This window comes from Carcharhinus amblyrhynchos, chromosome 21 (genome assembly GCF_965287045.1).
Source record: "Carcharhinus amblyrhynchos chromosome 21, sCarAmb.v2.hapA, whole genome shotgun sequence".
Lineage (NCBI taxonomy): Eukaryota > Metazoa > Chordata > Chondrichthyes > Carcharhiniformes > Carcharhinidae > Carcharhinus > Carcharhinus amblyrhynchos.
The window spans coordinates 2,369,302-2,394,888 of NC_137344.1; the positions used below are offsets into that span (position 1 = coordinate 2,369,302).

The 25,587-nt window shown below is 46.2% G+C and overlaps 2 protein-coding genes across 2 annotated transcripts in view; one reads left to right on the plus strand and one right to left on the minus strand.

Moving 5' to 3' along the window:
* Window positions 1-2,463: 2,463 nt before the first annotated feature.
* On the minus strand, window positions 2,464-5,599 carry LOC145356440 (nucleoside diphosphate kinase). The gene is made up of 5 exons (XM_080209167.1): window positions 5,570-5,599; window positions 4,805-4,937; window positions 4,129-4,230; window positions 3,346-3,458; window positions 2,464-2,722 (listed from the first exon to the last, which is right to left on the minus strand). Exons 2-5 carry the CDS (start codon window positions 4,931-4,933, stop codon window positions 2,605-2,607), a joined length of 462 nt encoding a protein of 153 aa, XP_080065293.1. The 5' UTR covers window positions 4,934-4,937; window positions 5,570-5,599; the 3' UTR covers window positions 2,464-2,604.
* A 375-nt stretch (window positions 5,600-5,974) lies between these two features.
* utp18 (UTP18 small subunit processome component) overlaps window positions 5,975-25,587 on the plus strand; it is a 39,376-nt gene continuing 19,763 nt past the window's right edge. The window contains exons 1-8 of the mRNA XM_080209271.1: window positions 5,975-6,198; window positions 11,302-11,432; window positions 13,479-13,574; window positions 14,893-14,978; window positions 17,310-17,392; window positions 20,394-20,519; window positions 20,714-20,888; window positions 24,696-24,796. Coding sequence (XP_080065397.1) covers window positions 5,995-6,198; window positions 11,302-11,432; window positions 13,479-13,574; window positions 14,893-14,978; window positions 17,310-17,392; window positions 20,394-20,519; window positions 20,714-20,888; window positions 24,696-24,796 — 1,002 coding nt within the window. The 5' untranslated portion in view covers window positions 5,975-5,994. The remainder of the gene's footprint in view (window positions 6,199-11,301; window positions 11,433-13,478; window positions 13,575-14,892; window positions 14,979-17,309; window positions 17,393-20,393; window positions 20,520-20,713; window positions 20,889-24,695; window positions 24,797-25,587) is intronic.

A 25,587-nucleotide genomic window follows, 5' to 3' on the forward strand; every position in this document is an offset into this window, starting at 1 on the left:
CTCTATGCCCTGTCCAATAAAGGCAAGCATGCTACATGCTACCTTCTCCACCTGTGTTGCCACCTTTAAGGTTCTGTGGACTTGAACATCCAGATCCCTCTGTGTGTCTATACTCCTGATGGTTCTGCCATTTATTGTATAGCTCCCCCCTGCATTAGATCTACCAAAATGCATCACTTCACATTTATCTGGATTAAATTCCATCTGCCATTTCTCTGCCCAATTTTCCAGCCTTTCTAATATCTTGCTGAATTCTCTAACAATGTTCATCGCTACCCGCAAGTCCAGCGATCTTTGTCTTCCGCAAACTTACTGATCAGACCAGTTACACCTTCTTCCAAATCATTTATGTATATCACAAACAGCAGAACTCCCAAGAAAAAGACCCTTCCACTGCTACCCTCTGTCTTCTATGGCCAAGCCAGTTCTGTACCCATCTAGCTAGTTCACCTTTGATCCTGTGAGATTTAAGCTTTGCACTAACCTCCTGTGAGGGACTTTGTCAAACGCTTTACTAAAATCCACGTAGACAACATCCACAACCCTTCCCTCATCAATCGTTTTTGCCACCTCAAAAAACTCAAGCAAATTTGTGACGCATGACCTCCCTCATACAAAACCGTGTTCTCTATCACTAATGAGACTATTCAGTTCTAAGTGTGTATAGATCCAATCTCTAAGATTAATCTTCTCCAATAATTTCCCTACCACAGACGTCACTGGCTTATAATTACCTGGGTTTTCCTTGCTACCCTTAAATAACAGGGACCACATTTGCTATCCTCCAATCCTCTGTGGACCTCACCTGTGTCCAATGAAGAAACAAAAATTTCTGTTAGAGTCCCAGCAATTTCATCTCGTCTCCCTCAGTAATCTCAGGCAGATGCCATCTGGGCCAGGGGAGTTGTCTACTTAATGTTTTCTAAAACACCTAACACTTCCTCCCTCGTAATTGTGATAAATTCTAATGGGTCTACACATACCTCTGAGACACTACCAGTCACTGTGTCCCTCTCCTGCATGAATACTGATGCAAAGTATTCATTTAGGATCTCACCTACTTCCTTGGGTTCTTAGCATAATTCCCCTCCTTTATTCTTAAAGTCTGACTCTTTCTCTGACAACCCTCTTGTTCTCAGCATATGTATAAAATATCTTGGGATTCTTCTTAATCTGCCAAGGACATTTTGTGACCCCTTTTTGCCCTTGAAACTCCGAGTTCTTTTCTACTCTCTGTATTCCTCCAGTGTTTTCTGTTTTTAGCTGCCTGGACCTTACATCTGCCTTTTTTCTTTTACTTCACTTAGTGAAGTCTAAGCCTGATTCTTTCCTCTGAGCTGTTCCATTAATCCTGCCTTTCTGACCAAGCTTGCTTTTGTTCTTCCCAATATCCTGTTTTTGATTTATTCTTCTCATGTATTGGGATAGAGAAAAATATTTTTTTTTGAACACTATATATAGCCAAACCACTACATAAGGGAGGCTGCAGAATGTAGTATTAGTTATAGCTAGGGTGTTGAGAAAGATCAGCTTTAAATGATAGGTCTATTTAAAACTGATGGCAACAGCAACAGGGAAGAAGCTGTTCTTGAGTCAGTTTGATTTGATGTATTATTGTCACATGTACTGAGGTAGTGAGAAGCATTGTTTTGTATGCTAGCCAAGTGGTAAATAATTTGAATTTTATATACCAAGGTGCTGAGGCTGATGATCATGGATGAAGGAGGAGACAAGCCCCCCCAGCTAGAGGTTGGAGCCTGAGGTGCAGTTCAGGCTTTTGTTGCCATCATGGAAATTCTTTTAATTCAGTTTTTATAGTGATGTGTTTTGAGTAAATATATTAACACCCCAGGAATTAGCCAGACTTTGGGAAAGAACTAGATCCAATTTATAAACAAGAAATGGTCTTCAGGTGGGCAAGACAACTTCAAGCTTTTATTCATCCATATCCCCTGGGTTCCAACCCACAGAGCTGCTGGGTGTAGAAGGAATGAGTGGAGCAGCTCTGATCTCCAGCTGGTCATATCCCAGAGGTACCTCAATGGGACAAGTGTTTGGACTTCCAACAGACAATTCCTCTAACTCAAACTTGCCAAAACATAAAAGTCAAAAGATGTCTGATAGTTCTGCCTCACTTACCAGAGATTCAGGGAAAGGTAGGATCAAAACCAGTTCCAATCCCTTGGTAATTATCAATAATACAGCAATTCTCCCTGTGCCCTTTCACATCCAAAAACCACTTTGTTAAGATTGTCTTTCAAATCTCTGATTAAGCTTGGTACATCACTATATGAATGTTGCTGCAGATGTTTCACTATATTTAAAAATTCACTATGTAAATAAAAGTAGCTGAAATGTCAGTGAAAGTAGAGGCATGGGATCTCCAACAGTCACTCGAAACGCCACATTAAGCTTCTTGTTGAGTAGATTTTAAACACCAGACAAATACTTACAGGAAACTGGTATATTTCAGTTCATTTATTACATGGTTATTTGCTCCAACATTCAGGACTAAAACATTGTGAAACCAGTAAAAAATAAAACTTATGACAATTTGGAATGATTTTCACAGCCACTGGCCATGCAACCGTTGATTGGAATGATTTACTCATAGATCCAGTCCTGGGCACAGTTCTGGTATTCCACCACTTCCCCATCTTTGAACCAAAGCTTAATCTCCTTCTGTGCACTTGCTACAGAGTCACTGCCATGGATGATATTCCTGTAGAGAACAGTTTAGTCATGACAAGAAAGCACCATCTTTACATGAGCAAGATTTTAGCCATTTTCAAAAGATCCAGGAGAATAGCACTAATTTATCAAGCCCAAAACAAGGGGGCACATCACATCACACTCCTGATTTCAGCGGCCAATCCTCATGGGGCCCACTTTTCACAGACTGATGGAGCAGTTTGAAATGCTGTAAAGCACGAATACACCAAATACATATTTTCCACACAGGCTCTTGCGTGGGGAAGGTGTTGTGCACACTCCAAGGTACAGCCTGCACATGTTTAAAGTTGAGGCACCTGTCAAATGTGATGACGAATATTGGTCAGAACACAAATCCTGTTAGGAGATAAATATGGAGATGCCAGCATTAACCTGGTGTTTACCCCAGGCCAAAGTCCAACAAGTTTATTTGGTAGCAGAAGCCACTAGCTTTTGGAGCACTTGGTGCTCAGGAGTTCTCCCAATCTCCTGATGAAGGAGCAGTGCTCTGAAAGCTAGTGGCTTTTGCTACCAAATAAACTTGTTGGATTTTAACCTGGTGTCAGGAGACAGGGCACAGCAACATTCCCTCCAATCATCCTGAATGGAATCCACAGATCCCATCATACTCACCGGCCAACCTGAATACAGAAATCCCCACGGATTGTTCCAGGTTTGGAATCAGCTGGATTGGTCTCACCAAGCATCACTCTACCTGTCTTCACCACATTCAAACCTTCCCACACCTGTAACAGATATACAGACAAAGTTACAACAGCCCCATCCCCAAGCACAACTCCAAAGGTTACAATAGTGGCCATCCTTCAGGATGCAGTGAAACAGTACAATGTTGCTCACAGCCCCTCCCCAGCTCTCTGATGCTGAGAGCAAGGAGCTTCACAGGATTGAGAGAGGTAGTTTGCCCCCAGCTAGGAAATCCAGAACATCAGCACACTGGTGTTTAGGATTGAGGAGAAAGTTCTTCAAAAGAATTGATTTGTGGAATTCTCTACTCACAGGTGTCCAAACTTTACATTTGCTTGAAAGACCCCCAGGCTTCACCCACCTTCCACAGCCATTAAAATCCAACATCAAATCCCCAATTGGCAGAATCGCAATCAAAAATAATTCCAGTTTCCTGGTGAATCAACAGTCAATTATCCATCAAGTTCTGACCAACCAGCTCCACACCTCATGCTTCATCCCACCACAGGCCCACTGTCCAGCCCCACCCCCCACAATTGCTAACCTTTCCCATGCCCACCCATCATTCCACAAACCATCACAGCTCAAAGAAAGGCCTAACACCCAGGCTCTCCTGGCTGCACGCCAAATAAATTCATCTGTTCACTACATGTTCAGGCACGCTGATCAGGCAAAGCATGACAGGAACTAAAACTTGCTCTGCTCACTCACCATTGCAACAACAGGACCAGAACTCATGTATTTGATCAGCTTGGGATAGAAAGGCTTATCGGAAAGTTCACAGTAATGTTTTTCAAGCAGATCCACAGGAGCCTGTAGGGAGACAAAGAAAATTTCAGTCATATTGTGAAATAAGACTTACAAATAAGAGTATAGAGGGAGCTTCAGTCTGTACCCTGCTCCATTCCTGCACTGGGAGTGTTTGCTGGGGACAGTGGAGAGGACAATAAACCCATGTTAAGTTTGATTCTATCGCACAACTGGAAGTTCAATCTTGTGTAATTGTCATCTATTGCTGGAATTTAGTTTAACAATGTGTCTTCAGAAGTTTTGATATCAGAGTGAAGGCAAATGAGCTGAATCTAGCATCTGGCATTGGGAACCTTGGAGGAGGCCAAGATGGATAATGCTGTTGACTGTTGTAAATGCTTCACAGCCTTATTTCCCCACTGACATTTGAGTCTCCTACAAACCAAAACACTGTCCCTTAGGTAACCACTCTAACTGTCACAGGTAGGGATCACATTGTCATTTTTATCCAATCACCAGCATAAAAGTCAGAAAAATTGATTTTGCTCAAAGCAAACATGAAAGACTAGAACCCCATAAATGCCAAGCAATTGTGACTCAGATCACTTTGTCCACGCACAGCCTAACCCTCACATACCTGAAGGAATTTCATGGCAACCAACTTAAACCCTTTCTGTTCAAAGCGTTTGATGACTTCACCCACAATGCCTCTCTGGACGCCATCGGGCTTCACAGCAATGAAGGTTCGTTCCTTGTTCCCAGACATGTTTCTAAAAGATTCCACAGTATTAACAGACCATTAAATTATAATGTCATTAATTCTAGTTATTACAGTGGATATTTTAATTGGGGTTAACACAACTGAAACAAGAGATAAAATTCATCATTAAAACGTTCCCCAAGTTGCTGCTGAGAATTTAGGATTCAGCCCTTTTATTCGATGGGCATTTTACAGAAACTAGCAGATTTAACAGCTGGAATATGGGGGTTATCAGAAAAAGAATTTAAATCAGCAATTTCACTAGAACACAAAGGAAGAAAACTTTGAACAATTCCGAGGGAGTCCAGCAAACCAGAGGGTCAGCCGGCAGGGAGAGGTTTAATCAGACACAGGGGAGGGGAGACAGCAGCCGGTTCCCAGGCCGCCCTCACCCCGCCTCAATCCTCCCCGTCACCACAAACAGGCAGATCACAGCCCCGGGACACCGGCCTAGGGCAGGGCGGCCGCTTCCGGAGCTCCACCCGGTCCCCGCCTCGCCCGGCGCCGGCTCCCCCCCGGGACTGCCGGCTCCCGCTCCTCTCCCCCCGGGACTGCCGGCTCCCCTTCCCTCCTCCCCCCCCGGGACTGCCGGCTCCCGCTCCTCTTCCCCCCGGGACTGCCGACTCCCTCTCCCGCTCCTACCGCTTCAGGCTCGCTGTGCAGCCACTAAGGGAGCGCTCGTTCCGCCGCGCCGCTTTATAAACCCGGATCGGCCTGTACCATTGGCAGGATGGGGGGAATTAGAGAATTAACCGCAACAGAGCCAGCCCTGAGAGACATCAGCAACAACTTTCCACTCTTTACTATCAGGATACTGATAACATTACTGTTGATCTTCTGATTTGAGCTACATACCATCTCACTAACTGAGATTATTAATATTATTCTGTGTCATTTTCCCCCGCTATGCTGTGGCTGCTCCCTCCCTGGCTCCGGCGCCGGCACTGGCCCCGCCCTCTAACCCGGAAGCTCCCCGCCCTCTGACCCGGATATGCCTCTGTGTCCATGTGGTTGCTATCCCCCCTGCTAGCACTGTTTCCGGTCTGGGTGCAGTGAGCGGAGCCACCATGGCGACCAGGCCCGGGAAGCGGAGTAACGGCGGCACCGAGGCGGCCAGGCCCGGGAAGCGGAAGGGCGGCGGCACCAAGGCGGCCAGGCCCGGGAAGCGGAAGGGCGGCGGCAGCGACAGCGGCGGGGAGCAGGAGGGGGTGGAGCGGCGGCTGGAGGAGCTACTGTTCGGGGGCGAGGAGGAGCTGCTGGAGCGGCTGCAGGTCCGGAGTGGGGATGGGGAGGGAGTGAGGGGGGTGTTGGGGGGGGAGGAGGAGGAGGAGGAGGTTGGGGGGGGCGGGGGGGGGAAGGAGGTGGGGGAGGAGGTGAGGGGGGGGGAGGTTGCGGGGGAAGGTGGGGGGAGGGGGGGGAGGTTGCGGGGGAAGGTGGGGGAGGTTGGGGGGGAAGGGGGGGGAGGGGGAGGTTGGGGGGGAAGGGGGGGGAGGGGGAGGTTGGGGGGGAAGGGGGGGGAGGGGGAGGTTGGGGGGGAAGGGGGGGGAGGAGGAGGTTGGGGGGGAAGGGGGGGGAGGAGGAGGTTGGGGGAGGAGGTAAGGGGAGGGAGGGGGGAGAGGGGAGAGAGGAGGGGGGGAGAGGGGAGGGGGGGAGAGGAGAGGGGAGGAGAGAGGAGGGGGGGGAGAGGGGGAGGGGGGAGGGGGGGGAGAGGGGAGAGAGGAGGGGGGGAGAGGGGAGGGGGGGAGAGGAGAGGGGAGGAGAGAGGAGGGGGGGGAGAGGGGGAGGGGGGAGGGGGGGGAGAGGGGAGAGAGGAGGGGGGGAGAGGGGAGGGGGGGGAGAGGAGAGGGGAGGAGAGAGGAGGGGGGGGAGAGGGGGAGAGAGGAGGGGGGGGAGAGGGGGAGAGGGGAGGGGGGGGAGAGGGGGGGAGGGGAGAGGGGAGGGGGGGAGGGGAGAGGAGGGAGGGGAGAGGGGGAGGGGAGGAGGAGGTTGGAGGGGGGGGAGAAGGGGAGGAGGGGAGGAGGTTGGAGGGGGGGAGAAGGGGAGGAGGTTGGAGGGGGGGAGAAGGGGAGGAGGTTGGAGGGGGGGAGGAGGGGAGGAGGTTGGAGGGGGGGAGGAGGTTGGAGGGGGGGAGGAGGTTGGAGGGGGGGAGGAGGTTGGAGGGGGGGAGAAGGGGAGGAGGTTGGAGGGGGAGGGGGGGAGGAGGAGGAGGGGGTTGGCGGGGGAGGGAGGGGGGGGAGGAGGTTGGAGGGGGGGGGAGAAGGGGAGGAGGTTGGGGGGGGGAGAAGGGGAGGAGGTTGGAGGGGGGGAGGAGGAGGAGGAGGTTGGAGGGGGGGAGGAGGAGGAGGGGGTTGGCGGGGGAGGAGGAGGTTGGCGGGGGTGCGGAGGGGGCAATGGGGGAAAATGCTGGATATTTTAGCAGGCCTGGCAGCATTTGTAAGGAGAGAAAATGACTGATGTTTCGAGTCCAGATCACCCTTTGTACGAAGGGCTTTGACAAAGGGTCACCTAGACTCGAAACGCCAGCTCTTTTCTCTCCTTACAGATGCTGCCAGACTTGCTGACATCTTCTTAGGTAGTCCTTTGAGACCGAGAATGACTTTCTTCCACTTTGGGGTTGAGAGTCCAGGAGTAAGGTCCATTGTTGAATCTGCATACTGTACCACAGGTGGGGTAGTAGTGTTTGGTGGCTCGGAGTTTGGTCTGCTCCTTCTGTTTGCATGAGACTTTCGGAATGGCTGCTGCCTTCACGGATGCTTCCTCTCCAGTTTGGGTGGCCTTGAGCAAGAGATTGCCACGGATCAGTGGGAACGTTGCAATTTTTCAGGGAGGCTTTGAGGACATCCCTGAAACGTTTCCCCTGCCTTCCTGCTAACAGTTTGCCATGAAATAGCTCAGAATTGCGAGCTTGTTTTGGGAGACAATATGGCTCACACGTTAACATTAGCACGAACAGCAGGTTGGTCAGTTAACAGGAAGCAAAGAATCGCCATAATTGGGTCAAGGGGTGGCACAGTGGTTAGTACTGCTGCTTCACAGCACCAGGGATCCTGGTTCGCTTCCTGGCTTGGGTCACTATCCATATGGAGTTTGCACATCCTCCTCGTGTCTACGTGGATTTGCTCCTGGGTGCTCTGGTTTCCTCCCACAGTCCAAAGATGTGCTGGTTAGGTGCATTGGCCATGTTAAATTGACCCTTAGTATCCTGGGATGTGTAGCTTAGAGGGATTAGCGGGATAAATATGTGGAGTTACGGGGATAAGGCTAGGTGGGTTTGTTGTTAGTGCAGACTCGGTGGGCCGACTGACCTCCTTCTGCACTGTAGGGATTCTATGATTCTTCTATGAAGTTCAAGTCGGCAAGCTGTAACTCGTGGAATGCCTTGGGAGTTCATCTAGACTAATCTATATCAATGATTTGGCTGAAAAGACTAAATGTATATCCCTAAATTTGCTGAATTTACAAAGATGAGTAGAAAAGGAAGTTGTCAAGAGAAAATAGGAGTTTACAGAGGCATTCAGGTAGGTTAACTGAGTAGTATTGCAAATGGAGATGGAATAGATGGAGTCGAATGGGGGGGGAAATGTGAACTTGTTCATTTTGATAGGAAGAATGGAAAAGCAGCATGGTATTTAAATGGAGAACAATTGCAGAACTCTGCAGTAAAGAGAGACCTGGATGTCCTGATACGAGAGTCACAACAAGTTAATATGCAGATACAGCAGGTAATTAGGGAGGCAAATGGAATGTTTGTTTTTGTTACAGGCAGAATTGGATACAAAAACAAGGAAATGTTGCTGCAGCTACACAGGGCCTTGATGAGACCACATCCATAATATTATGTAGAATTATCGTTTCCTAACTTAAAAAAGAATATACTTGCATTAGAGGCAGTTCATTTGATTGATTCCTTGGACGAAGGAGTTACCTCGTGAGGAAAGGTTGAACAAGATGTGTTTAGAAGAGTGAGAGGTGATTTTATTGAAACATATAAGAGAAATCTTGACAGGTAGCTACTGAGAGGATGTTTCCCCTTGCAGGAGAGTTTAAAAAAAGTGGACATAGTTTAAAAAGGAGATGACTCCTATTTAAGACTGTGGTTGAAGAGTCACAGAGGTTTACAGCATGGAAACAGACCCTTTGGCCCAACTTGTCCATGCTGCTCTATTTTTTTTTAACCACTAAGCTAGTCCCACAACTCCACGGAACATTAGATGCACACTACCGGTTTGTTGCGTGACAGGACATGCGGCCAGGTACCAGTGCAGCTTAGAGAGAATACTGATGCCAGAACTCCTCCCAACTCATACCCAAGGGCAGTCACTTGGTTTCAGCAGCTGGTTACTGGCACCCAATTAACCATAAAGCCCGACAATAATGAAGATAAAGTCATAGAGTCATCGAGTTTACAGCATGGGAACAGGACCTTCAGCCCAACTTGTCCATGCTGCCCAGTTTTTAACCACTAAGTTAGTCCCAATTACTCGCATTTGGCCCCTATCCCTCTGTACCCATTGTATCCATGTAACTGTCTGAATGCTTTTTAAAAGACAAAATTGTACCTGCCTCTACTACTACCTTTGGCAGCTTGTTCCAGACACTCACCACCCTCTGTGAAAAAAATTGCCCCTCTGGGTACTTTTGTATCTCTCTCCTCTCACCATAAACCTATGCCCTCTAGTTTTAGACTCCCCTACCTTTGGGAAAAGATATTGACTATCTAGCTGATCTATGCCCCTCCTTATTTTACAGACCTCTATAACATCATCCCTCAGCCTCCTATGCTCCAGAGAAAAAAGTCCCTGTCTATCCAGCCTCTGCTTATAACTCAAACCATCAAGTCCCAGTAGCATCCTAGTAAATCTTTTCTGCACTCTTTCTAGTTTAATAATATCCTTTCTATAATAGAGTGACCAGAACTGTACGCAGTATTTCAAGTGTGGCCTTACCAATGTCTTGTACAACTTCAACAAGACGTCCCAACTCCTGTGTTCAGTGTTTTGACCGATGAAATCAAGCATGCTGAATGCCTTCTTCACCACTCTGTCCATCTGTGACTCCACTTTCAAGGAGCTATGAACCTGTAACCCTCGATTTCTTTGTTGTGTAACTCTCCCTAACACCCTACCATTAACTGAGTAAGTCCTGCCCTGGTTCAATCTACCAAAATGCAACATCTCACATTTGTCTAAATTAAAGCCCTTCTGCCATTTGTCAGCCCACTGGCCCAATTGATCAAGGTCTCGTTGCAATCCGAGGTCACCTTCACTGTTCCCTATGCCAACAAACGTTCTAATTGCCTCCTGAATTCTCATCCAAATCATTAATATCAATGACAAATAACAGTGGACTCAGCATCATTAGGAGAAGATTTTTCACTGAGGGTTGTTAGCCTGGGAAATTCCCATCCTCAGACAACAGTGGAGGCTGGGTCATTGAATATATTGAAGGCTGAATTAGACAGATTTCTGTTGGTCAAGGATGGGGGGGGCGCGGTACGAGGATTATTTATTGACGGCAGACAGGAAAGTGGAGTTAAGACCACCATCAGATCAGGCACAATCTCATCGAATGGTGAAGCAGGCCCGAGGGGCTGAGTGGCCTCCTGCTCCAGATTCTGCATTGTTAGCTTTTAAATTATTCTTGTGGCCCTCATCAGGACAAAAGAACAAAGAACGACCCAGCACGGGAAACAGGCCCTTCGGCCCAACGAGCCCACGCCGCCGCATCACCCTACACCTACCCTGCCCTGTGTGTATGCGAGTGGAACCCCTAACTTAGCCAGATTCAGGGGAGAATAGTGTCAATTTGGTAAACCAATCAGCCTAAGAGCACATCTTTGGGGTGTGGGAGGAAACCGGAGCACCCGGAGGAAACCCACGCAACCACAGGGAGAATGCACAAACTCCCACAGACACAGGCCCAAATCCATGTATCTGCACAGCCAGCAGTGCTAGTCACTGAGCTGTTGCGGCGCCCGTCTACTGGTCCAGGATTAAGCACACACACCGACACGAAGTACTAGGCCACTCCCGGACCCTCCAAGAACAGCCCACGCACGACCCACCGTGTGCATGCCCCTTGTCTGACAACAAGGATCTTGTCTTCTCTCTTGCTGTCTTTGGGTAATCTGTTCCTCTCCCTCTATGATGATGTCAGTCTGTTTTTCTGTGCAAGATATTCTCTTGGGTTGCCACTCTCTGAAAGAGATTCAGCTGGCAGCTGTCCCCCAGAGGGAGACTTCTCTTTGAGGCAAGTTCTCTGTCAGTCATTGCAATTACCCGGCCCCCAAAAAGGGACTATGGTGACTTTACCTTAGTGCTGATGTGTAATGGGTCTTTATAACTGTTTCTGCTGTGTCTCTACAACCTGGACAGGAGGAAAAAGGGGGCAGAACCTTGCTTGACGATGACTCCAGTGATTCTGAAGTGGAAAATGAAGCCAAGTCGGGCTTCCATCCAGCCAAGAAAGCAGTGTGGGAGGATGAAGAGGATGAAGCAGACCAAACGTGAGAAATGTCCTGTGGGTGGTGGGGCGTGACAGCTCAAATATTGATGTTTGGGTTACAAACTCCCATACCTATATTGTGTAATCATTCTGAATATTGACCTCTGTTCCAGTCTGCTGTTTCCATTATCATCCTCAGCCCTGCTCTGACTGCGTTTATATTAGCGTCATCAAGGTTTACAGATGGAAACAGACCCTTCTTGTCCATGCCGCCCTTTTTTTAAACCCTTAAGATTGTCCCAATTGCCTGCATTTGGTCCATATCCCTCTATACCCATCTTACCCATGGAACTGTCTAAATGCTTTCTAAAAGACAAAATTGTACCCGCCTCTACTACTACCTCTGGCACCTTGTTCCAGACGCTTCACCCTCTGTGTGAAACAATTGCCCCTCTGGGTACTTTTGTATTTCTCTCCTCTCACCTTAAACCTATGCCCTCTAGTTTTAGACTCCCCTACCTTTGGGAAAAGATATTGATTATCTGATTGATGCCTCTCATTACTTTTTAGACCTTGAGAAGATCCCCCTCAGCTTTCTACAATCCCAGTCTATCCAGCCCCTCCTCATAACCCAAACCATCAAGTCCCGGTAGCATCCTAGTAAATCTTTCCATTGAAATTTAGATCAAAACAAGTTTGTGGACCACAAACCTGATAGTTGTTGTGTGGAATAGAATCTGTGAGAGAGAATATAATTAAACAGGAATCCAAAACATTGAGCATTTGCGGGAAATCTACTTAACGTGCATTTTGGAATCTAACTGCAACTTGCACACAGGAGGGCCTGTGAGAAAAGACAAGTTCCACAGGCTAAAGATAAGGTTCACTGAAGCATTCTTTATGAAATATTGCATGAATCCTGAATTACTTTCAAGCCATGCTGCAGAGCGGGATCTGAACAGGGAAATTTGGAACCAATTCCTGGAGATAATGGGTGGAACTCTCCCAAGAATGTTCTAAATGTCGAAATTGTGGGAAAGCTGGAGTAATTCAGCTTTTTTTTTCAGTGAGAGTTGACACTAGAATCTCCACACTCTATGCAATGCAGAGGCCACCAGCATAAATATCGTTAAAGTACAGGGGCAGGGCCTATCCACGCTGGAGAGGCTGGAACCACCGGCCAGTGCCCAGTGCTCCCGAGCTGTCAGCCTCCTGTTTCCTGCCTGCACCAGCACCACCTCTCATCTCTTTCTTCTCTCTCTGCTGCTGCGCGCGCACACACACGCACACACACACACACACGCCCCCTCCCATCCATTTGCAGGCCAGCCCCAAATCCCTGCCTGGCCAATCTCCACCCCCACTCTGCCTGACCACTCTTCATCCCAGCCTGCCCCCATTGCTGGCCTCTCTCCGGCCTCTATTGATCAGACTGGCAGCGGGACCCCCATCCTGACCTATCGCCCCCAAAAAGCTCTGGCCCCCCCCATTGGCATTGCCCCATGGCTGGTGGGTAGTGCCAGTGTGCCCCCTGGGCATGGGCACCTTGCCCCTTGGATAGTGTCAGGGACACAGGCTGGCACTGTCAAGGTGCCCCTGAGGGTCCCCGATTGCACCCCCTCTTCACTTCAGCGGGCTTGTACTGTCAGTTCCCTGAAATTGGAGTACTCCTGGGGGGCGGTGGGGGGTGCAGTGGTGGATGCTAGTGGGCCTGGAGAAGTCGGTCCAGGCCATAGATCACATTAAAAGCACAGAATAATATATAAAATACTTACCTGGTGTTCCTGCTGGTTTCCAGTGCAAATGGAGATGCAGGCACGGTGGGAATGCATGCATGAATCTCATGCATGCCTGAACACAAGATTCTTCCATCATGTTGCACGTGGTAGGGTGGGAGAATTGCCCCCATTACCTTGTGTGAAGGACAGTGAATGTTGGGAGTAGTAACGCAGCCTGACAGTAGGAGGCACTGGTTTCAGGGACATGACTGTGGCTGGTCTGTAGAGTTGGAACAGAAGGTGACAGCTCCCCTTGCAGACTGGTGTTTCACAGAATGAATGGAATTCAGTTTATTGTGAACAGACTTCTGTTCTTTTTTACTCCACAGTGTGGATATGACTCATCGATTCCGGAAAAATTTTCAGAAGAGTTCTACAGAGAAGACTCTGAGTATGGGTCAGCTGCAGCGGAGACTGAAGGAACAGTACGTAGCTTAGTTGCATGGTTTACTGTCCACACGCAGTCCTTTTCACTTGGGAGATTTTTAGCTCCAGGCATGACGCTTTGTTTGGTTGGAGGAGAGGTGAGGAGAGAGAGTGGGACTGATCGGATAACTCTTTCAAAAAGGCAGTGCAGTCGCAATGGCCCCATTTATACTTCCTGCATGAAGCGTGTTTAGAGCGGAGCAGATACACAGGGCAGTGACAATGTGACAAGGAATGTGTTCTCTCCTGTGGTGGCTCAGCTGGTTGACAGTGATTAATGTATCCATGGAATCTTGGTTCAATTCCCTGCTCCGTATTTGCAGAGCTGAGGCAGTGGGAAGAAGATCAGCATTTGCTACTCCTGTTCGTCCCTGCTCGTCTCTAGAGGCCTTTGCTGCAGAGAGAGAGAGAGTGTGTACGTGCGAGTGTGTGTTTTTGCATTTACCGGGTACACAGAATGAACAAACTGGGATAAATTAAAGTCGTCCACATCTGTCAGTCTATTTTTTCAAAGTTTTTACAGTTTCCTCTGAGTGCTCTGGTTTCCCCCCACAGTTCAAAAATATGTGGGTTAGGTTGATTGGCCATGGTAAATTGCCCCGTAGTGTCAGAGCAAATTAGTTGGGTAAATGCATGGGCCTGGGTGGGATTATTGTTGGTGCAGGCTCAATGGGCCGAATAGCCTCCTTCTGCACTGTAGGGATTCTATGATTTCCCATGGCTAATTTATCTAACCTACATATCTTGGGATACTAAGGGGCAGGGGTAAAGGAACCAGTGTGATCCCTGTATCATTGTGTGCTTCCCAAATATAATCTTGCAGCTCGATTGGCAGCAAGGACCCTCAGCACTGCCTGATGTGGAGCAATGGGTTGGAAAAACTGCAGAGCAGATTTTCTGTTTCCCATCTGTTATGAAATTATGAGAAGTGTTTGCGCAAATTCAATACAAAGAAATCATTCCTTGTTAATTGTAGAAGTGAAAATATAAAGCCCATGGTGGTAAATTGCTGAACTGTGGGTGTAACTTTGCATTTTGGTACAGTTTGAGGCGTTCACTGAATGTTAAAATGGTGGCGCGGGCTTGTTGGGCCGAAGGGCCTGTTTCCTGTGCTGTGTTCTTTGTTAGTTGATCATGAGAGGCGCCGTGCACAGGTGATTGACCATCATGTATGTGTCTAATGTCACATCTGCTCTCCCTGCCTATTAATGGACAGTCACTGACCCAGAGGGTAGGAGCATTGCCAAAGAGGGTCAATTCTATACATCTGTGAAGGATTTAATTTCAATGTACATCCCCAAAACACGTTAATAACAGGTTCCAGACAGCAATGGGTGGAACACCAGCCTGGGCAGAGAGTAAAGATAAAAAGAAAAGAAAGAACAAGGAAGACTCGGATGATGGTAAGTCAGCATTATCTGAACAGACATTGATTGCGAATGGGTAGATTGCTTCTTGCTGACTGCTTCACAGTTACACAAAGACAACAAACTTTATTCAGAGAATTTTTAATATCAGAGAGGGAGTTACAGACTGGAATTTAATCAAGGGAGTCTTGGGGGTTTATATACAGAATAACAGATACCCGGGAGTGAGTTACAGACTGGAATCTAATTGAGGGGTTCGGGGTGGTTTATATATAGAATAACAGATACCCGGGAGTGAGTTACAGACTGGAATCTAATCGAGGGGTTCGGGGTGGTTTATATATAGAATAACAGATACCCGGGAGTGAGTTACAGACTGGAATCTAATCGAGGGGTTCGGGGTGGTTTATGTACAGAATAACAGATACCCGGAAGTGAGTTACAGACTGGAATCTAATCGAGGGGTTCGGGGTGGTTTATATATAGAATAACAGGTACCCGGGAGTGAGTTACAGACTGGAATCTAATCGAGGGGTTCGGGGTGGTTTATATATGGAATAACAGATACCCGGGAGTGAGTTACAGACTGGAATCTAATTGAGGGGTTCGGGGTGGTTTATATACAGAATAACAGATACCCGGGAGTGAGTTACAGACTGGAATCTAATCGAGGGGTTCGGGGTGGTTTATGTACAGAATAACAGATACCCGGGAGTGAGTTACAGACTGGAATCTAATCGAGGGGTTCGGGGCGGTTTATATATAGAATAACAGATACCCGGGAGTGAGTTACAGACTGGAATCTAATCGAGGGGTTCAGGATGGTTTATATATAGAATAACAGATACCCAGGAGTGAGTTAGAACATAAGAAATAGGAGCAGGAGTAGGCCATCTAGCCCTTCGAGCCTGCCCCGCCATTCAATAAGATCATGGCTGATCTGAAGTGGATCAGTTCCACTTTCTCGCTTTCTCCCCATAACCCTTAATTCCCTTGTCTATCAGAAATCTATCTACCCGTGACTTAAATATATTCAGCGAGGTAGCCTCCACCACTTCAATGGGCAGAGAATTCCAGAGATTCACCACCCTTTGAGTGAAGAAGTTCCTCCTCAACTCCGTTCTAAACTGCACCCCCCTTATTTTGAGGCTGTGCCCTCTAGTCCTGTTGTCCTTTCTAAGCGGAAAGAATCTCTCTATCTCTACCCTATCTAGCCTCTTCATTATCTTGTAAGCCTCTATAAGATCCACCCTCAGCCATCTAAACTCTAACGAGTACAGACCCAGTCTATTCAATCTTTCTTCATAAGCTAACCCCCTTATCTCTGGTATCAGCCTGGTGAACCTTCTCTGTATTCCCTCCCAGGCCAATATATCCTTTCTGAAATACAGGGACCAAAACTGCACACAGTACTCCAGCTGTGGCCTCACCAGTACCCTGTACAGTTGCAGCAAGACCTCCCTACTTTTATATTCTATCCCCCTCGCTATAAGGGCCAACGTCCAATTCGCCTTCTTGATCACCTGCTGCACCTGCAGACTGGGTTTTTGCAATTCGTGCACAAGGACCCCCAGGTCCCTCTGCACCGTAGTATGCTGCAGCTTTTCGCCCTTTAAATAATAATCCCTCCTACTATTATTTCTACCAAAGTGGATAACCTCACAGTTGCTAACATTATACTCCATCTGCCAGGTCCTTGCCCACCCACTCAGCCTATCCAGATCTCACTGTAGACTTTCCACGCCCTCCACACAATTTGTTACAGACTGAACCCTAATCAAGAGGTTTCAGGGAGGTTTAATACAGAGAATAACAGATATCTGGGAGTGAGTTACGAACTGGAATCTAATCAGAGGTTGCGGGGGGTTTATATATAATAACAGGTACCCTGGAGTGAGTTACAGACTGGAATCTATTCGGAGGTTTCAGGGGGGTTTATATATGGAATAACCAATACCCAGGATTGAGTTACAGACTGGAATCTAATCGAGGGGTTCGGGGTGGTTTATATATAGAATAACAGATACCCGGGAGTGAGTTACAGATTGGAATCTAATCGAGGAGATTGGGTTGGATTATATATAGAATAACAGATACCCGGGAGTGAGTGACAGACAGGAATATATTCAAGGGGTTCGAAGTGGTTTCAATATAGAATAAGAGAGACCCGGGAGTGAGTTACAGACTGGAATCTAACCGAGCATTTCTATATGACATCTTAAAATACAAGATTAAAACTTGATTAAAGTGCTGAGTTATTGTGTAAAATGCAGGTCTCCTGAATGGATGCCTCAGATATTAAAAAGTTCAATCTTTTATATTTTAGTGTTTGACAAATGAATTGTATTCTTTTTTCTGTTATATTAGAAAGTGATGAAGATGCAGACTTGTTGCGGAAAACTGGCAATTTTGTGTCTCGCTCTGATGCCCTTCCCAAAGGCTTGTTAGAGGTGAGGGTTTTTACTGAGACACTATTTAAAATAACAGCTGTGGTTGTCACAGTGCAACATGTTTGTGTATGAGGGGAAGAGTTGTGAAGCTACTTCTGGTGTGGATATTGATTTGATGCTTGTGTCTGAATGATTAGGGTTTCAGATGGTGCAGTGCTCCCTCATTATCTCCTTGTTTTTGTATTAGGGTATAATAAGGAGGAGAGTGGACAGGAGGATATATTCATCCTAAGCTATAGAAAGAATAGATTGTCATGGGCTCCCTCAGTCTTGATTTGGTGGTCTGCTACTGGAAAATGAGTGTGTGTAGATGTCAGGTGAGCACAGGATTAGACGATTGTTGGGTCAGTAATCCCTGGGACGACAGCCCCTTGGAGGAGGTGTCGGGGGATTTACTGTCACCTATGGGAAAGTCAGAATCATCCCTTTTGTAAGTGGCAGGACTATTGCCTAATGTAGAATAGTTGCCCTTTATATACACAATAACAGATACTCGAGAATGAATTACAGGCTGGAATCTAATCGAGGGATTCTGTATAACATCCTTAACACAAGAATGAAACCTGACTACGGTACTGAGTTATTGGTTAGAATTAGATATCCTAAACGGATACTATGCAGCAGCAATCTCTGCCCTTCAAATTCATTGTCTGTGAGCCATTCTGAATCTATTTGAGAGCACTATATCAGGAGAGACAGATACACCATTTTGCATTGCTGTTTATTGATAAGGTAACTCGCATTAATTAGTTACTGTTGTACAACTGGAAGAGCAATTTTGCAATAATTCCAATTGTTCCATTTTGATTTTAGTTGGGGAAAGCACTCAGTTTTGAATTGAGATGATAGAATCATAGAATAATATGGTGCAGAAGGGAGGCCATTTGGCCCATTGCATCTGTACTGGCTTTTCGAAAACGCAATCCATCTAACCTGACTGCCCCATAGACCTGCAAATGTCTCCCTGTCAAGTATTTATCCAATTTTCTTTTGAAAGTTACAAATCACTTTCTTGCCATTGCCCTTTCAAGTAGTGCATTCCAGATTATAACTCAGATAACAAGTGATAACCTCATCTGGCATCAGATATCAGGCATGATTGGATAGATACCTGAGAGTTAGTGTAGGTTCATGCTAACCTTTAAGATTGAAGGGCTGCCCACAGGCTGCCACCAGCTGCACCTTACGTGTGACATGCGTGTGAGAGATGCTCAGCCTGACAAGCTCTCGAGCTTTCCCTCTCATTCGTTGTGGAGGAGATCTTGTTTAAGCTTGTCGGCTTTCAACACTGATGTTACTGGGGCTGCTGATATGGTGCTTGGGGAGTTCAGTGTTTGGAATCGCTCAGCACATTACATCAGCTCTGTCCTCCCAGTTGTGACTCTGGAGGTTGCAAATGCCTGAATTCAGGTAATGTCACAGGGTTTAGAAACATTTATTTAACTAGCACGGTTCTTGTTTAGTCAAACCTCTGTAAACCTCCCTGCTGAGTAAACTATCTGGCGAATTATGTAGAATATGGATCCTGTCAGGAAAGAACTAGTTTGTTACGCATTATTCTGCCTCCCTCACTTTCCCTGACCAAAACAGATGGTGAAAATCCTTTCGAGATCCTCTTCAGACACGTAGTTCTATTAAATAAAAGCAGTTTGCTGTCTTTCATGGATTCTTACCACTCTGCTTCCTTTCATCCCACTGTGTCTGATCCTTCTTTTCTATTGTCAGTATTTTTCAGGAATTGCTCCATTATTTTTATTTAAAGAAATGCTGCAAAGGAGGGTGAATCCCAGCCCTGGTCAGAGGCTGTGGTTGTGGGGCAGTGGGTATTAGGCTGGAGATGGGCACTGTGTGGACTAGGGAACAAAGAGATTGTCCCTGTGGAAATGGTTTTACAGCAAATCTCACAGGAAAGAAAAGAACTTGCATTTGTATAGCAACTTACACGTCCTCAGGATGTCTCAAAATGCTTTGCAGCCAATGGGATACCTCAGAATTGTTGCCAGTGCGAAGGCAAATGTGACAACTCATTTGTACACAACAGAATCCCAAAAAGCAAATGGGATAACTGATCGATCAGTCAGCTTTTCGTTGGTCAGGACATTTTGTTTTTGGCTTCCAGGCCTCCCCTACAATCTGCTCACCTGAATAGGCAGAGGAACCCTTAGTTCAATATTTCATCTGAAAAGCAGCGCCTCCGGTGTGGCGCTCCCTCGGCCCTGGCCCCGTGACGGTGCGGCGCTCCCTCGGCCCTGGCCCCGTGACGGTGCGGCGCTCCCTCGGCCCTGGCCCCGTGACGGTGCAGCGCTCCCTCGGCCCTGGCCCCGTGACGGTGCGGGTCAGTCTAAGTGCTTGACTGGAAAAACAGCCTTTCTGACCCAGGGCTGGGAATGTTACCTCTGACCTGCACTGATGTGGGTAAAGCTTTGAGCTTGTGAATTTTCAGAAGTGCTTCCAAAGTTTCAGCCAGTCATTCTCATCCTTTTGCATGGTGTGCCTGTCAGTCAGTGAGACACACTGTGAGCAGTATGTGTTATTGAAATCTCCAGTGATTTGACTATTAATAACAGATTCCCAAGCTTTTGGTTGTAAGAATGTTTTAGTGGGAAATAGCTCACCTTTGGATGAGTGCATTGTAGAGTAAGCTCAGTGAGGTGGTCATTGCCAGTCTTTATCTCAGCTTGGACAGAGGTAAGGGCCAATACCATTGGTGTCACTCTTCTGAGTTAGGGCAGATAGATCAGGAGGAGTTGATTATTTGTCATTCCTGTTGCCTGGTAAAGGGACTGGCTGTGCTGATACTCACAATCTTTAATATCCTTCCAAAACCCATTGAGCTCGGAAAGGAAGGATGGCCGCTTGCATAAGCAGTTAGCATCTTTGAGGCCATGTTCTGATGCAGCCAGGTAGCTTTGGGGAAAATATTAAGGCACATCTTTTTAAAAAAAAGGCTGTATGACAAAGTATTTTCTTTGTTCTGATGAGTTTGATTACTTTTCAATAGATAAAGAATTGTAAAAGTGCCAATTGCACCAGACCATCAGATGCAAAACTGACAACCACTCAGTTCCATCCAGGTGCTCAAGTGATCCTAACTGCTGGGATTGATCAGTCCATCTCACTCTTTCAGGTATGTTTTCTAGTCCTATTACTAATTTATCAATACTATCCCTTTCACCCTGTCCTTTCAAATTGCAACGTAGTGTGAGTGAGCACAGCTGACAGTGGCCTGTGTGAGCCTGTGCAGCCTATTGCGCGAGGGGGTGTGAACTGTGTGGCCACACTGACTCAGACAAGCAACTGCCAATGTTCACCCCTGTTCAGGTTGATGGGAAGACGAACCCCAAGATTCAGAGTATTTACCTGGAACGGTTTCCTGTGTACCAAGCTCGCTTCAGCGCAGACGGAGAGCAGGTTATTGCCACAGGTGTCCGCCACAAGATGTTCTATATCTATGATATGATGGTAGGGAAGCTCATTCCAGTCTACGGTGTCCGAGGTAAGAATTTCTGTCTTCCTGAAACTATTTTTGATTTGAACATTCCCCCTGAATAGCCAGGAAGGATCCTGACATGTTAACAATCAGAAGCTGCTGTTAATCTTTGAAGTGTTGTGGCTAATAAAAATATATTCTTACTGAAGCTCGTCACAGTGGCTTTAAATCAAGGAGAAGGGCAAACTGAGCAGTACGTGGGAAGTTCAATTAGGAAGTGAACACAGACAGGTTTTGAGAGTGACATTTGAAGAAATGCAAAGTGGATTCAGAGGAAAGTTCCAAAGAGCATGCGTGTGATTAGTGAGAGATCGACCTCTGATAGAGCAGAGTGAGAGGGTGAGATGAGTGAATCAAACCCGATTTGCAGTGAAGAATGCATTTCAAAAGTGAAACATTCAATTAAATACATAAAGAAGAGGATTCCCCACATCATTCTGCATCATTGTTATTGAGTCTTGGTGAGGCCACACGTAGAGTATTGTCTGCAGTTTTGGTCTCCTTTTCTGAGGAAGGATGTTCTTGTTATTGAGGGAATGCAGCGAAGGTTTACCAGGCTGATTCCGGGGATGTGGGACTGATGTATGAGGAGAGATTGACTACATCAGGATTGTTTTCACTGGAGTTCAGATAAATGAGGGAGATCTCATAGAGATTTATAAAATTCTAACAGGACCAGACAGGGTAGATGCAGGGAGGATGTTCTCAATGGTGGGGGAGTCAGAACAAGGGGACACAGTCTGAGGATTCGGGCAGACCATTTAGGACGGAGATGAGGAGACTTCCTTCACCCAAAGAGTGGTGAGCCTGTGGAATTCATTACCACAGGAAGTAGTTGATGCCAAAACATTGAATGTATTCAAGAGGCGGCTGGATATAGCACTTGGGGCGAATGGGATCAAAGGTTATGGGGAGACAACGGGATTAGGCTATTGAGTTGGATGAGCAGCCATGATGGAGATGAATGGTGGAGCAGGCTCGAAGGGCTGAATGGCCTCCTCCTGCTCCTATCTTCTATGTTTCTATTCCAACACGAGGCTGTGTGCTGGATGTGAGAGTAATATTGAGCTGTGAGCAAGCTCTGTTTTCTTGCACTTTACCTGTCATGGAAACTAGAAGCAGGAGTAGGCTGTTTGGCCCTTTGCATCTGCTATGCCATTCATTATGATCATGGCTGATCATTGAATTCAATATCCTGATCTTCCCACTATCCCTTGATCCCTTTAACCCCAAGACCTTATCTAATTTCTTCTTGAAATCACATTTTGGCCTCAACTACATTCCGTGGGAGTGAATTCCACAGATTCATCACCCTCTGTATGAAGAAATTTCTCCTCACTTCAGTCCTAAAAGGTTTACCCCTTATCCTCAAACTATGACCCCTAGTTCTGGGCTCCCCCACCATTGGGAACATTCTTTCTGAACCTAACTTGTCTAACGCTGTTAGAATTTTATAAGTTTTTATGAGATCCCCTCTCACTCTTCTGTACTCAAGTGAATATAACCCTAACTGACTTAGTCTGTCCTCATATAAAAGACCTGCCATGCCAGGAATGGCCTGATTAACTACTGCACTATCCCTCCTATAGTAAGGGACGTTGTTCCTCAGATAAGGACACCAAAACTGCACACAATACTCCAGCTCTCACCAACAATTGGGATCTAGCACAGATCCCTGTGGTACTCCACTAGTCACTGCCTGCCAATTGGAAAAACACCCATTTGTACCAACTCTTTGCTTCCTATCTGCAATCTTGATTGCAGACATTACTTGCAATCCCATGTGCTTTAACTTTACACATAGTCTGTTATGTGTGACCTTGTCGAAAGCCTTGTGAAAGTCTACATCCACTGGTTCTCCTTTGTCAACTCCAGTAGTTACATCCTCAAAGATTTCCAATAGATTTGTCAAGCATGATTTCCCTTGTGTAAATCCGTGCTAACATTGTCTGATTATACCACTGCGTCCCAAATGCTGAGTTAAGAAATTCTTGATAATGTGCTCTAGCAACTTTCCCAGTACTGACGCTCGGCTCACTGCTATATAATTCCTTGTTTTCTCTCTACCTCCCTTTTTGAATAACAGGCTTACATTAACTACCCTCCAAACTGTAGGAACCACCCAGAGTCCAAAGAATTTTGGAAAATAACCACCAGTGGATCTACTGTTTCCAGGGCCGCTTCCTCCAGTTCTCTGGGTTGAAGATTATCCGGACCTGGAGATTTATCCACCTTCAATCCCATCAATTTCCCCAAAACCATTTCTCTACTAATACTGATTTCCCTCAGCTCCTCACTAAAACTTGTTTCTCTCAGCACTTCTGGTACATTATTCATGTCTTTGTGAAGACAAAGTACAAATTTAATTCCTCAGCTATTTCTTTATTCCTGCTTTGAATCCTCCGGTTTCTGACTGTAAGGGGCCTCCATTCGTTTTTGTCAATCGTTTTCTCTTTACAAACCTACAGAAACTTTTACAATCAGTTTTTATGTCCCACGCTAGCTTATTCTTTATTTTTCCCTTCTTAATCAATCCCTTGGTCCTCCTTTGCTGAAGTTTAAACTGCTCCCAATCCTCAGGCCTATTGCTTTTCTTGCCAATTTGTATGCTTCTCCCTTGAATCTGATACTATCTCTAATTGCCCTTGAAGCTATGGTTTGGCCACAATTCCCTTACCACTCTTGTGCCAAACAGGAATAAACAACTTCTAGAGTTTAAATGCCTTTGCCTTACACTGTTTCTCGGTCCATCATGGCCAATTAATACCTCATACCATCATAGTTCCCTTTATTGAGATTCAGGACCCTGGTCTGAGAATCAACTGCATCACTATCCACCTTGACAAGGAATTCTATTGTTTTATGGTTTTGTTTATTCATGGGATGTGGGTATGGCTGGCTGGCCAGCATTTATTGCCCATCCCTAGTTGCTCTTTAACTGGCTGACTAGGCCATTTCAGAGCGCAGTTGAGAATCAACTACATTGCTGTGCCTCTGGAGTCACGTGTGGACCAGACCGGGTAAGGATGGCAAATTTCCTTCCCTAAAGAACGTTAGTGAACCAAATGGATTTTTCCAACAATCGACAATGTTTTCATGTTCGTCAGTAGATTCTTAATTCCAGATATTATGGTCACTTGTCCCCAAGGGTTTTCTCACAACTGGAGTGCCAACTAATCTGTTGTCATTGCACAACAGCCAGTCCAAGATGGCCTGTTCCCTTGTTGATTCCTCATTCTTTATTGCTTTACCCATGATCTCAGTTGCATTGGACCTGCTCACAGGATGAGTTTCCTGACACTGGCCCCTGTGGAATGGGGGCCTGCCCTTTTTACACACACAGCATGAGATGAGAAAGTGTCCCCTCTTGTAAAGGAATTGCTGTGTACATGTGTAAAAATTTGGGTTTACAAAAGCCATCATTCCCTTTCAGATGCCCTGAGTATTAACTCCTCATTCTGCCAGCTTTAATGTTGCTGCAAGCTGCTTCTCTGCTTCACAGCCTCACTAAGATCTGCTAGTGTAACTTTAGAGAATTCAGACAGGTCACAGGGCTGTCAGCTGGCATTGCTCTGCAGGTTTGGTAGCATCAATGGAGAGACAGAAACTCAGAAAGATAGTCATCCTGAAATGTTACCTCTCTTTCTCCTCACAGATGTTGCCTGATTTGCTGAGCAGTTGCAACATTTTCTACTTCTATTTCAGACTTCCATAGTCAGCAGTAATTTGGTTTTACACTGTGGCATCTGCCTTTTTCTGATTTTTGTGCGTGCTGTCTGCTGCTTTAAAGCTCTTTGCTGTTTGGGTTTGTAGGGCTAGAAGAGAAGCAAGTTAAAAAATTTGAAGTTTCGCCAGATGGCTTGTTTCTGCTCATCATTGGGACCTCAGGGTATTTGCACCTTCTTTCCATGAAGGTAAGTTCCTAAGTATCAACTCTGTAATTTAGTGGGACTGTGTAAACCTGAGTCCAATAGAAATTACTATCTATAAGTGTGGCTATGGTGACACTGTTTTAGTCATTAACCTCAATAGAAAACAACAATTTGCATTTGGGAAGGTGTTGGCCTGGTGGTATTATCGCTAGACTGTTAATCCAGAAACTCAGCTCATGTTCTGGGGATCTGGGTTCGAATCCTGCCGCGGCAGATGGTGCAATTTAAATTAAAAAAAAGTATCTGGAATTAAGAATCTACTGATGACCATGAAACCATTGTTGATTGTCAGAAAAACCCATCTGGCTCACTAACGTATTTTAACCTTCCGAGGGCAACTAGGGATGTGCAATAAATGCTGGCCAGCCAGCGATGCCCACGTCCCCTGAATGAATAAAAAAAAATTATATTGTGTATTTGACAGAATAAAATTTCACAGAAGTGTTAAAGAGCAAAATGTTCACAGTAAAGTCATTGCAGTGTTAATGTAAACCTACTTGTGATACTGATCAATAAACCTAAATTTAAAACTTAAATTTGATTCCGGGCTGTGTAAAGAGATAAGAACTTGCGTTAAAGGGATAAATTTTAACAAATATCTTAAAGGAAGTAAGAGCAGTAGAAGGAGGGCACGGTTTTGGGAGAACTTGGGGCTCTGAAGACATGACGGCCACTGATGGATCAGTTCAAATGAGGAGTGTTGCTGAGGCCTGAAGTAGAAGCGTGCAGAGATCTCAGGATAACCTTAAACAGATTTTGTGTAATTTTGCTTA

Coding starts and splice junctions, on each gene's coding strand:
- LOC145356440 (XM_080209167.1), bottom strand. CDS start 4,933: ATGTCTGGGAACAAGGAACGAACCTTCATTGCTGTGAAGCCCGATGGC. Junction 3,459..4,128: donor CTGGTCCTGTTGTTGCAATG/GTGAGTGAGCAG, acceptor TATCTGTTACAG/GTGTGGGAAGGTTTGAATGT. Junction 2,723..3,345: donor TTCTGTATTCAGGTTGGCCG/GTGAGTATGATG, acceptor TGTTCTCTACAG/GAATATCATCCATGGCAGTG.